This window comes from Cyprinus carpio, chromosome B16 (genome assembly GCF_018340385.1).
Source record: "Cyprinus carpio isolate SPL01 chromosome B16, ASM1834038v1, whole genome shotgun sequence".
Classification (NCBI taxonomy): domain Eukaryota; kingdom Metazoa; phylum Chordata; class Actinopteri; order Cypriniformes; family Cyprinidae; genus Cyprinus; species Cyprinus carpio.
In genome coordinates, this window is record NC_056612.1 from 10,877,451 (window position 1) to 10,891,590 (window position 14,140).

General features: G+C 36.4%; 1 protein-coding gene across 1 annotated transcript; it reads right to left on the reverse strand.

The window, feature by feature from the left end:
• Nucleotides 1–452: 452 nt before the first annotated feature.
• On the reverse strand, nt 453–14,120 carry LOC109076521 (39S ribosomal protein L13, mitochondrial). Its single transcript, XM_019092213.2, has 7 exons — nt 13,907–14,120; nt 13,208–13,331; nt 11,923–12,016; nt 11,595–11,655; nt 9,078–9,164; nt 8,509–8,630; nt 453–1,261 (listed from the first exon to the last, which is right to left on the reverse strand). The coding sequence occupies exons 1-7, from the start codon at nt 14,036–14,038 to the stop codon at nt 1,237–1,239; spliced, it is 645 nt and encodes a 214-aa protein (XP_018947758.1). The 5' UTR covers nt 14,039–14,120; the 3' UTR covers nt 453–1,236.
• Nucleotides 14,121–14,140: the final 20 nt, after the last annotated feature.

Consider the following 14,140-nt stretch of genomic DNA (forward strand, 5'->3'; position numbering starts at 1 on the left):
CTATTAAGTTATTTTGTTTAGAGAAAGAAAGAAAAAATACCTCCGTTGATGCTTTTGATCACTAGCAGTTATTTATGAGAAGCTGAATTCTTAATCACACTTAAAAATGCATTAAATGAACCGAACCTAATCGCCTAATTTTTCACTGGTACAGTACTTCACAGTAACACCACACATTTTGTCGGGATCGTAATCGTATTATCACACATTTATGTGAACATCCTCTACATATGGTCTTATAAGATGAAGTGTCATGCAGGGGATGCAGTGAAAGCTCTCAAAGTGTTTTTGTATAAAAGAGCTCAGTATGGCATCCTTCCGTGTCTCTGTGGTCCTGTTTCCAATGGGTCTGCTCACTGTGAAAGAGACCTGAATAGTTAAGAGTTAGGCCTGTGGTCTACCGTCCTTTCAGAACGAAAGCGGGTGCCAGTGGAAAGACTCATCACCAGACCTTTGAATCTAAAAAGTAATTTATTTTTACTTTATTATTTGTTTTTGTAACCAATAAAATCGTACTGCAACAATGACTCGAGATGATGTCTCGTCTGGCCTTTGTGGTTTTCTGTTCTGTGTGCTAACTGCTCACACAAAATGGATTAAAAATTTAATTTCACATTTAAAAAACAACAGATTTTCTTTTTAATAACCATGTTTGGTTAATGAGCTCAAATAATGGAACATGTTCTGAAGTTCCTTCTTCATAAAATCACATTTTACAAGCAAACTCAATTTTACCTTTACTTAAAAAACGAAATGTGACCGTGCCAACATCACAAAAGGCAGCAGTGACTAACAAGGGCGTTTCGTTTCCATCCCAACACAATGAGTAAAGCAGACTTCAGGCCAAAGTAGCATCAGAAAGGGCTTATAGAGCCATATGAAGTTAATTAAGACTGAAGCAGCAGTTGAATTAGAGCTGGATCAGGCTTCAGAGAGGCTGCTAAAGCCATTTACAGGACAAGCAAAGGCCAATGAATCTGAGCTATATTACTACACAGTCATGACTAAACGCTGTCCAGCTACCTTTCTGCCTTTGCTGAGGTTTAGATAAATACACATTATCCATAAATGATCTCTATTAGGTATATGTTTATGCTTAAATATCAAACATAACCAAAAGTTGACAAATTGACTATTTATTTTACATTAACAATATATTAAAAAAGACAAACATTTCCAAGTCTCAAACTCCTGGACAAACTTAAATGCAAGATCTGGGAAACTGCTTTATGATGGTCATTTCATCCTGTAGTCTTCTGGCCTGTGAACATACAATAGACAGAAAAGTGAAGTCAATATTCAAGCACACTATTGTGCCTTCTTAAGATTGAAATGGTTGCTAATGACCAATGAAACAAAACAGGAACTTAAACCTTAGAGACTGATCTGAACAAATTGTAGTCAACAAATACATTATCACAGTTTAATGAGGGTAGGCAATTTTGTAAAGCTGTTAGTTGCGCAGGTGCACCCCTAACTTTGAACCTGGAAGCAAAAAAATAAATAAAAATTGAATCACTGAATATAGTGATTTGTTTCCACCGGTATTAAATTTTAATTAAAAAGTTTCCCCGCTTAGATTACTATGCCCTTATTGTATGCATAAAATATCAAAATACTGTGCTTACTTCATGTAAGAGCAATTTAAGAATATCAGCAGAGAGACAATGCATAATTTGATGTGACATCCCATAGTGCTTCCTCTCATTTATATGACAATTAATTAAAACTTCAGTGTTACAGATAGAAACTGTAAAAAAAAAAAAAAAAATACATTGCTGTTTTAAAGTTTGGGGTCAGTTTTTCCTTTTAGAACAACTGTTTTGAACACTGAAAATAATAAGAAATGTTTCTTCAGCACCAAATCAACATACTAGAGTGATTTCTGAAGGATCACGTGACACTGAAGAATGGAGTAATGACTTTACATTAAAGGAATTAATTACATTTTAAAATGTATTAGCATAGAAAACAGTTATTTTAATTTCAGTCATGACAACTCTTGGAAATAACCCCCCTATAGCATACACAAATCCACTGTGTCTATAGCAGATCTATACAGGTGGAGCTGGGGAAGGTGCAGGGTTTCTGAAGCTTGCTGCAACTGCTACATCAAGTAATAGCCAAGTATTTGAATGTTGAGAAGCGAGCTCATTTGCTGCTCATTCGAAAAAAAGAACCAATCAGCTGCGCCATGTGATAATGTCATTATATCAGATTGAGTTAGATCTATCAGACTGCGCCATCTAGAGTTTCATGCTTGAACTTTGGATTCACAATATTTCACAATATCACAAATTTCACTGTATTTGTGATCAAATAAATGCAGCGTAGGTGAGTAAAAGAAACTTCCAAAAACACTGAAAAAATCTTACTGACCCCAAACCTTTGAACAGCAGTGTATCCATGATGTCACATGTAGGTATGCCATCTGCTACTGAGGAAATTTCATCTCAAGGTTAAAAATTCAACACCCTGTCACTGTCCAGCCAGAGACAGACCCAAAAAAGGACAGAGGGGTCAGGGGCCCAGGGGCCCGCAGAGTAATGACACTGACCCACATTAAGGGTCTCACTCAGAGACACATCCATCACCATGACAACAGTGTCACCTTGTCACCATCATAAGCACTGCCTCAGGATGGCATCTGATCACTGCTGATATTACCATGTCCAACACTGAAGGGCATATCGCAGTTTGAATCATAATGGGAAAAAAAGGAATATGTCTGTGAATTTAGGCTATATATAACTTAAGATATTTTATAAATAGGTTCCGTCTGGTACTTTCAAACTCTTAACTACTAGCCTGCCAGCCTTCAGTTTTAACATGATGGTAAAAGTTTGTGTTAACATTATTATTTGCCACTTCCATGTCCTACATTCACATACATAAGTGATTATTAGACATTTTTACTGATAATTGTTTTTAAAAATGAAACACTACATTCAAATTAATTGCAAACTTTAAAACATTAGCCAAGATGAGTAAATAAAAGCATCTTTTCAAGACACTATCAGTTCAGAGTTACATGAATCACATGAAGTCCAACAGATGTAATTAAAATTTAACCTACAAAAACAAGGCAAGACTGATCTGACATCTCAGAATCGTTAAACATTTCCATCATTTAGAGACAGACCCGAGAGGACTGCTTTTCTAGGCACTTAAATAATACATGGCAAGCACTGTCTGAGAAACAAAGATCTGAGAAATCTCAGACTCACGTTTGTGCTGTCAAGGCACTGGCATACATACAAAACGGCATATTTGTGCTGTACTGTGGTATAACAACTGGCAATTCAGCAAATCCAGAGATTGGGATTCAAACAAGGGCCTGATTGAGTTAATAAATACATTCTAAATGTCAGCTACTGGTATTTCAGATGACTGCAGGCATTCTGTGTCTGTAAGAATGTGTTGTTTTTCTACTACAGATGCCAGATACTAACCAATCAGGGTTTTTTGACGATTATAGTAGAAGACGTGCTACACACATACATACAAATTCACAACCTTGCACAGATCAGCCGAGATGATCAATAATCAATTAGAAACTAAGTTTCATGCTGAACTTATTGTAACGTGTTAGATTGAAAGTCCTTGTAATTAATGTTAACTAGCCATTACCATGCCACCTACTAATTCAGCAGTTAAATCATTTCCAAGAGTGCAACAATAATGGAAGCTTTCATTATTTTCAGACGGCATCTCACTGTTGACTGAACTCTAAAAAAGCCAATTGCATGCTGGGAGCCAAGTTTCTCATTAGAGCAACTCTATTACAAGAGAATGAAACCAAGCGGATTTACATTTCCAGAAGGAAATACTGGTACTTACAAGGCTGCAAAAGAATCGAGCCAATGTTTTAGCTAATATCAGGTTAGACTTTAATTCTGTGTGTATATAAAGATCCACTGTTGCACACACTAATCAACACTGCTTTTAAATTCTTAAATTATGCCATGTCTTGTCGAGTAGAAGGTTCAACTTTTAAAAAACCTCAAAGCCAAAATATACTTTGTTTTTTATATTTTAAAACAAACTTTCTATAGCTGTTGTTCTTGGTGTAAACGGCCATTTACAAGCACTTAAAATAATAACCGCAACATGACACTTAAATCAAATGGCTGAGTCATCGTCAGCTGTGCATTTAATTCTGACATGTAAATGACATGATAAAATTTTTAAAGATTTGCATATAGCTCTATAATCATAAAAGACAGCGTATGCAGAGAGAGAGAGACGCATGAGGGGTGAAATAAGGTTAAACTCTCAGACCTCTTGGCACAGAAGAGAAGCGCTGTGGTTCAGCCACATTAAATAAAGCAATGCCTCTCAAAATCTTCGAGCCTAGAGACACATCAAACTGCCAGCCAGTTAATGCCCTATAAATGCTGAAGCAAGTCAAATTTACAATCTTTTTAATTTCATATTTACTACAGCTGTGGTAAGACTGTTGACTAAAAGGATGTTTTGACTCACCAGCTTACCAGCCAATCAAATGTTACCAAACAAACATCACGTTGCTTTACACCAATTTAATTACAGGAGATCTACCCGTCTCATTATCACATTGTCGTCGTCTTCTCGCCGATATGTTTTAATTACACGCTCCATGTGGCACCTCAGGAGGAATCGGCTTGTGTGAAATAATACAATGGGGACAACAAACAAAACCAGTCATATGGGTAGAAAGGTAAAATAGGTAGAAATAGACACACAATGTCTCAGTGTTTGTTTGAGAGGAATATGAACTCATCTGGGCATCACACAGCGACCCCAAACTAACCAACACAAAAAAACAACCACACATACTTTTGATCTAGAGCCTCAAATACCAGCTGCCTGGACTGGATCAACTAGAAAACACAATGTGGGACAAATGATATCAAAACAACGCCTGACCCTTTTTGAGGCAAAACCTCAAGTTAGAGACACTATGCATTATCATGAATAATTTATTCTTATGAGTTGGGTCAGTTCAGTGAAACAAAAGCACCCAAATCAGCGACTGTATTTAGAATCCTGAACAACTGATTCTTGTGAGTCATTTTAAGTGAATCAAAAACATCAAAGGTCAACTGATTCTTATGAGCGGGTTCTTTTTAGTGAATCAACCACAACACAACTTATCTCATCTAATTGTGAGAATGTGTAAATTATATATTTATATATATATATATATACTACTGTTTAGTATATATAGGCCTACTGCATTATGCCAAATTTAAAAAGACTCTGAAGTCATTAAATATGTGTAAACACCATTTTTTTAACAAATTGATTTAAGCTTATTATTAAAACAGTCAATGGACTTCGATTCCTTTATTTTTCTTCAAATATTTATTCCTGAAAATTACTAGTAGATTCGTTAACAGAACTACTGAGAAACCAAGATTCTTAAGATGAACAATTCAGTTGTTTATGATTCCCTTCCCTAGAAACCATGAGCTTGAATTTAACATGAAGACTTAATTCATTATTAAGAATGAATATTATAATTTCATATAATATTGAATAATACATATTCAAATACGGTTTCGAGTTAATGAACCAAATGACTGTATCTAACAACAAGGGAATATATAGTTGAACATTTTGTCGTCACTCATCCTTTGCCAGGTGAAAATAACAAGCCACTTTGAAGAGTAATAGCACTCTGCCTTTCCTTAGCGAGTAAAACTACATATCAATTTCTTGTGTACATCTTTTGGCACAACAAACTGCCTTTGAAATGCAGGAACCCTGCTTACCTTTAAATCCAACTGAGGAAGAGCATCACTTGTTTTTCAGTGTTCAGTGATTTAACACTAAAATAATATCAAATCTACAGAATGAGAGGGTAAATCTCCTTGAGCTGAAGCTCCTCACAGCAGCCCCGGGCCACACCGCACCTTCTGACTCGTTTCATCTTTTTATACCTCCCGCAGTAATACTGCAGTTTCCAAATCTCAATATCTTCTACAGCACCTATAAAGCCATTCAATTTCATATTTTGAGATTCATCTGACCGCCTTGTATGATATCATTATAATGAATTCATCAGTCACATGTGCCATGCACAGAAAGGTTCATTTAAGGTCACAGGAACAGCAATGCCCTTATCAGTCATATGTTATAATTTGGAAAACAAATACAAACCCTGCATTAAAAATGTTGAGAATTGTTTTGTTTTGGTTAGGAAAAAAAGTGCTTATATGCCACAACTTTTGTCTATTAAGTCCAGAAGTAATATAGGCCAGGGGGAGAGGTGCTGTGCCAATGAAATACTCAGGATGGGAAACTTTATTGACTATAGTTGCGGCACAAGCTGCACAAATGTAAAGGGTTTATGAGGCGTTTAACAGCAGTGGTAACAATCTCAAGTGATATGAAATGGCTTGGAGGATCTCATGTGTGCCGCCAAACAAGGCAGAAAAATTATCTCAGGAGGCATGTATGTCATACACAGCACTTGACCTCTAAAACATGTCTTTTTGACATGAGCACATGTAACACAGAGGTAGGGCTGCACAATTAATTGAATTTCTAATCGCATTTACAATTATGGATGCCACAATTACGTAATCGCTCAAATCTGCATTTAATCGCTCAAAGTCCACTTATGTTATTCTGTGTGGTTAAGATGTTTTTTTTTCTTTCTACATGTTATCTTATCTTTAATTTTAGTTTTAGTATAACACTATAATACATTTACTTTTTTTATTATTATTTTAAGAAAGAAACCAATCCGATGTATAGTTGACATTTGAGGCTTAAAGGGATACTCCACCCAAAATGAAAATTTTGTCATTAATCACTTACCCCCATGCCGTTCCAAACCCGTAAAAGCTTTGTTCGTCTTCGGAACACAATTTAAGATATTTTGGATGAAAACAGGGAGGCCTGTGACTGTCCCATAGACTGCCAAATAAATAACAGTGTCAAGGTCCATAAAAGGTATGAAAGTCGTCGTCAGAATACTCCATCTGCCATCAGATGTGCAATCTAGGTTATATGAAGCGACGGGAACACTTTTTGTAAGCGAAGAAAACAATCCTTGCATCCTTGTGGCGCGGATGATACAGAAGAGCAAACGCAGCATACGGTGATATGGAGAGACACAGAGGAGACTGCTGACAAAGGAATTGTTGAATAAAGTCGTTATTTTTGTTTTCTTCACTTACAAAAAGTGTTCCCGTCTTTTACAGGTTTGGAATGACATGGGGGTAAGTGATTAATGACAAAATTTTCGTTTTGGGGTGGAGTATTCCTTTAATACTATAGAAAAGCACTAAAAGTTTTTCATTTAGTGTTTTCAGCTTGTTTATTTTTATATAAAAATACAGCATGCAGTTGCATCAAATAATGGTATAAACATCATTCAATGTAAATTGTTATAATTGTAATTAATAATCGCAATTACAATTTCAAGGAAATAATCGACAATTATGATTTTTGTCATAATCGTGCAGCCATTTTGTCATAATCGTACTTGATCTAGATATTTTTAAGACTTTGTTTTGACAGAAAGTGTGTATATATATTAATATACGTATACTGAACTATTGTTTAATAGCTTGGGTTCAGTACTTTTTTTTATGGTTTTGAAAAAAAAAGTCTCTTATGCTCAAGGCTGCATTTATTTGATCATATATGCAGTAAAAACGGTAATATTGTGAAATATTATCACAGTTTACAATAACTATTTTCTATTGTAATAAAATGTAAATGTAAAATGTAATTTATTTCTGTGATGGCAAAGCAACCAACTGTACAGTTTTCAATTTCTCACGATCCTTCAGAAATCATTCTAATATGATGATTTGAAGCTCAACTTTTCAACATTTCTTTTATAATATCAATGTTGAAACATGTACTGCTACTTAATTTGGAAAATTAAGTTTTATGAATCATATGAACAGCATTTATTTGAACTAGAAACCTTTCATAAAATATAAATATCTTATGCCACTGTACTGATGAATACAATGCATCCTTACTGAATAGAATAAATTTCTTGTTTTCATAATATTTACGTATAACACATAAAAATGAAAGATCCCCAAAATAATATGGTGTCAATAAAGAGGTACTTGAACCCTGTTTATCGGGCTGTGGTGGTGCAAAACACAGAAAAAAAGCTGGAAAACACTACTCTAAAGAAATAAACTGCCAGTCCACTTAATTATCAGAAAAGTAGCTAGAAAAAATGAGTGTGCAAAGTTTCCCACTGTGACCTCGCTGTGTGTGTGATTGGCTGGCCTCCGAGCCGGTGACTCAGCTCTCATAAATCTGATTGGATGTCTGCAGTGTGGGGACCAGCAAAGCACCCATCCAGAAGGGTGCAGCTTCAAAGATGGATTATTAAGCATCAGTTCTTTAAGAGCACACTGCCAGCCACCCTCTCTCTCCCTCAGCAGACCATGTGCACAGGACGACAGCTCGGCTATGCTCTAAATCCAATCAAAGGGGGCTAAGACAGACCACAAAAAAAGAGAACGAAACAGGGAAAAACAAACTCACGGGGTCCAGAGCATGGGGAAAGCGTTGCGCTCCTCCTGTGTGTACTCGCTGAGCTTGCGAGGAATCTCTCTGGGCTGAGGAAGCTCCTCGGTCAGGTTCTTCAGAATGTCCTCAGGAAGAACCTAAAATGGAACACAATGATCTGAATTATTGTATTATTGCACACACACACTGCTGTGACAAAACATTACTGCAGAACTGTGATCAGAGACAGGTGTCTGACTGGATCCTGTCTAACCTTCCGCTGAGGTTCTGTGACTCTGTAACTCACAGAACAATCGGATTTCCAGAAATAATAATACAAAATATAATTTTGTATTCAAACATTTATTTATCAAATGGATTCATGTGGATGAATTATGACGTGATTGTGCAGTAGGGTATTACTATCATGTAATTTTACTATTTCTGCAGCTGTAGTACTGTATTATGTAGCTTCTTAATCGGATACATCCCATCCTCTACTGAAACATTCATCAAACACACTGACACATTTCTCCTTTCCAAACATGTCAAACTTTGGACAGCGCATCAGTGAACATAAATCAGAGCATCAACGGAGAGCTTACGTCATCTGGGAAGAGGTGAAGCCGTTGCATCATGGTCCTTCTGGTGAGGTTTTTGGGAAGCATCCCGTACACAGCCAGTTTAATGATCTGTGGAGTAAAAAAAAACAGGCCAGAGATTTGGCCACAAATTTAGTCAATGTCTCTCTCTAAAGGAAACTTGGCGATTTCTGCTCGTTGTCAAAATAAATAAATAACACCTAAACAAATAACGTAATTATACATGTTATTATAGCCATCTCTCTCTCTCTCTCGGGAAAATTTGATTTGTGACCCTGGAGCACAAAACCAGTCATAAGTAGCAAGGGTATATTTGTAGCAAAAGCCAACCATACATTGCCAAACTTTTATGCCAAAAATCATTAGGATATTAAGTAAAGATCATGTTCCATGAAGATATTTTGAAAATTACCTACCGTAAATATATTAAAACTTAATCTTTGATTAGTAATACTTTAAAGACAAAAGTACTTTTAAAGACAACTTTAAAGGCAATTTTCTCAACATTTGGATTTTTTTGCGCCCTCAGATTACAGATTTTCAAATAGTTGTTTCTCAGCCAAATATCGTCCTATCCTAACCTTTAATATGCTTTTTACTGATCAAAAACACAGTAAAAAGTAATACTATAAAATACTGTAATGATTTAAAAATTGTTACAATTATTGAAATTAATTTATAATAAAAGATCAACATAAATTTAACATTAATAATGTTATTTTTATAGTTTTATTATTATTATTTACATTGGAATAAAAAGGGTGGAGAATGTGTCTGTGGTGTATTTCTACACAACCAAAAAGTAAAAGCCAATCATGCCCCTGTCAAATTTAAAATTCAAATATATACTAAGCACACTGGTAACAATTTAAATAATAAATATCAGTCCCTTTGCTTACACCACAACACCTGAATAAACAAATGTCCATTTTTGACCCGTCATCCAACCATCCACAAAACACCAACCCAACCCCATCATTCTTTCATCAGAACATTAATCAGGGATTGTTCCTCTCTCCTCTGACTGGTAGATGTTTGATGGATGAAAGCTGTCTGAGGGGGTGATCGCTCTTCACCACTCCGCCACCTCCCTCTGATCATTATCCACAATTATCCCTGATACATTCCTCCCTCGACTGGAATAACTCAGCCCAAGTCAAGCATTCATCTTGTTAATGACAGCTGGAGAGGACGGAGGATGGCACAGGATGAATCTGAGCTGGCTTTTTCTGGGCTACTATACTTCTTCAGTTGCATCCCACAGAAGAAAATTCATTCAGGGTCAGCAGCTTGCGTGCCTTGACTATGGATGGGCTCAGACTGTCACTGTGGAACCGAACGGTCAAGGTTACTTTAAGGAGATGAACAACAGTAGAGAGAGTAGGGATATGCACTCTGCATCTCACTATAAATGAAGTGGAACAAAGAAAGAAACACTTGAACACATCATTCTAAACCCCGGGTAAATTCAGTAATTGTTTATCTTGCTTTACCTTTCACACAGTTCATAATTTACCCTGGGCTAACAATTTATCCTCGGTAATCATATCACACAGAAACTCATACAGGTTTAGATTAGAATTAGAATTTTCATTTTTTGGGTGAACTATCCCTTTAAGAAATGTATTGGGTACAATTAAGCGTAGATTTTTTTCCCCACAGTGGTGAAAAATTATTTTTCTATTCATTTCAGGCTTTTCTTCTTAAATAAACTAATATAATGGAGTATGATACTATCACAAGACAGAACTTTTATCACCTGTATGTGTCAGAAATGTGCGATAACCACAGTTCTGACTTGGAATATCATCACACACACAAATAATATATTCCATATCTACAGCACTTCCGCTTCATCGAGTGCCATCCTAATCCAACACAAGAATATAATGAGAAGACTTAAAGCTGTTTATATTATCTGAGCTGCCTTGTATTTGTAATTCTCCAAAAACACACGGGTGTGATTCACAGCATAGGCTGCGAGAGAGACAGAGAGGGTGTTTTTCAATCCAGGCGCGTCCGCGACAGGTGACACTTGTAGAGGTGTATATTGGAAGCAGACAGACTAGGAAAGACTGCTGTTTTAATAATGTTGAGGTGTTTGAGCCTTGAAAGAGCACTTTAAAATCTTTCTGACGCTGAGAGAGAAAAAGTTCGGTGAAGGACAGACTGGGAAAAGCACTGAAAGAATGATGGAGAACTGGGCGATATGGGGTCTGCGCTGCATTTATTATTCAAATGTGTGGCATGCTGATTGTGAGGGAATATTTTCTCTGCAACTGCCACTATCTGAAATTATTAAAAAACATTTGGGCATCATTTGCATAAATTAATAAATAAAGTCAATTTTCACCTCCCTCCAAGGTGCAAGGCAATTTGACTCAAATTATGAACAGGTTTGAACCAGTGGCAGGGTTGTGAGTGACGTGGGGACACTGTTATTGTAGAAATCACTGCAAAATTGAATTTGTCACAGAGAATTGTCCAGTTCAAAAGCCAAATTTAGAGAAGGATACTCACAGCTGTTGGGTCTTTTTTGTGCATTTGGGCTGCTGTGAGCTGTTTGAATGAACCAGGGTAGCTGTGGGATGAAAAAGCAGGTCTTTAGTTTTTCAAATCAGACCTAGAAGTCACATTCTAAGCATTTTGGAAAGCAGCATATTGTTTCTATTACATGCACCATGCATATCGTAAATCATGTGGGTCAGATCTCAGATTTCCTTTTTGGTTTTTGCTCTTTGTCAGCACAAAGAAAACACAGCCGAGAGCAGGGCATAAATGAAAGATTGTAAAAAGCATGTTCTCTTTCCTCAGTTGAGCGAGAATGTAGAAGGAGAGAGCGGTTTACCCAGTGTGAGAAGAATACACTTTCTGTTCCCATTTATTTCCGGAGAAGGCGATGTGTCTGGTGTTCATGACCACCACATGATCTCCAATATCACCTGGGAACAAGACATGTATATATGTACATGATAAATTTGCACATTCAGCTTGAACTCTTGACATTGCTCGATGATAAATATATATATATATATATATATATAGTAAAGTAGTGCTCTAGACACAAGTAAATAATTACTATTCATCAAATAAAAATACTGACTATAACAGAAACAAATACACCCCCCCCCCACACACACACACACTCCATCAGTCAAAACACTATTTCTCTCTGAATGTGAACATCCATGTTGTTGAGGATTAAATGAAAAACAAAGGCTTGATGGATCTAATATAACACTAAAGTTATGATTAAACATTTACACACAGGTTTAACTGAGCAACTGAAAAAAAAAAATCCTAGCCAAAAATATTTATTCCTTCAAATGCATGAAATAAAAACACGGCCCCTCCTTTCTCCGACTTGCTGCCTGGCAGAATAACTGCACAGCCCTGAATTTTCATCTCTTGGCCTGTTATGCTCATTCATCTATCAGAGAGTGAGAGTTTCATTAAAAACTCCCAGCGTGTCTCAGGAAGGAAGCACCATCAGCAGGGTCTGTGAGTGAGCTGCAGGCACATACGGCGTGCAGCTCCAGACTAATGTATCAATTCCAGAACCCGTCGGAGTCAGAAGTCATGACATCTTACATCTCTCTGGAATTAGCTGCCACACTAACAGCTTTTCACATTCAGATCAAGGGAAGAACTGTAATTCCTGTCAGGAATTTATATCAATAAATCTTGATCACAGCTTTGGAGAATGATTTTGCAGCATGTTTACTCTTGCAATTTTAAACATTCTCATTAAAGATTCAGCCTTTCATGTTAGGTGTTACATAAATTACCATTACAGATGGTCTGTGTTTTTTTTTAAGACAGAAGTCCTTAACATAAACACAAAATACAATATGCAATATTCCATTTACAGTATACAGAAACAGCATAGTACACATAATGGGACAACGTCAACTAAAATAAAGGCAATTTTTTACATATACAAATAGGCAAATGCATTGAACTTCTTGCTTTGTTTACATAATTTTAAACATTATTTTAAACAGTGGTCGTTTACTTCCATCTTGTGGCCATTCGGCTACTTCACATTCCCAGTCAATTCATAACGGAATCAATGTTGAGGTGGGAGATGAATAGAAAGACTTTGGGTTGGCTTAGTAAACACATGTACTCACTCAGTGGATGGTAAATGGGTTTATGCTTTCCTTGAAGACGCACTGAACACATAGAGGCGATCTTTCCAGGAGGCTGCATCCTGGCGTCTATTAGGAACCAGGATCTTGCAAAGGTCGCCCATTGCTGAAGGGGAAAAAGAGAGAGCAATTTATGAAATGCAAGTTGATTTATTTCAATGACCGAACACAATCTGTTCGCAATAACTAATAGTTGAAGTACAATTTTTATCGCCCGTGGCAGATTTTAATCAGATGACAGATCAGTCAGCGGTCAGTTTAATGCAAGGAACACGGTCTAATGAAAGTGAATGGTGACTGAGGCGTCCATAACATCCCGTTTAACATTTCCTTTTGTGTTCTACAGAATAAATAATATCATACAGATCTGGAATTTTTTTATTTTTATTGTCTGGTGAACTGTCCACTTTACCTGTCACTGGTCAACTGATTCATTAGTACACGTTTACCACTCATCTACATTCACTAATTTTCAACGCTACACTACAACAGATTTAATTTCAAATGATAATTAAATAGTTCCATGCACATGAGTGCAGACATTATACACATTCGCTCTTTAACGCACAAGTTCAATAGAAAGATCACGCTTTCCATAACAGAAGCATCGGCTGACAGAGTAACGTTAGTATATTTATGGCATTTGACCAGTATGACAGTAAGCCATAATAAACAACTTACCTGAGCTGATCTTGAAAAACTAGACATTTTAAAAAAGCATTTGATAAATTTGACCTCAACGTGACTGTAGTGGTACAGCAGCAATTTACTTCCCCCCGACCAACAGAATGAAAACGTGGTTCCATATTTCATAGTTATAATTTTAATGCTCTCAGATTATTTTACATTGATAATGTAATTTGAATAACAATAAGTATATGATTTTAATCTGTGTTTAGTTCACCCCCATCTCCG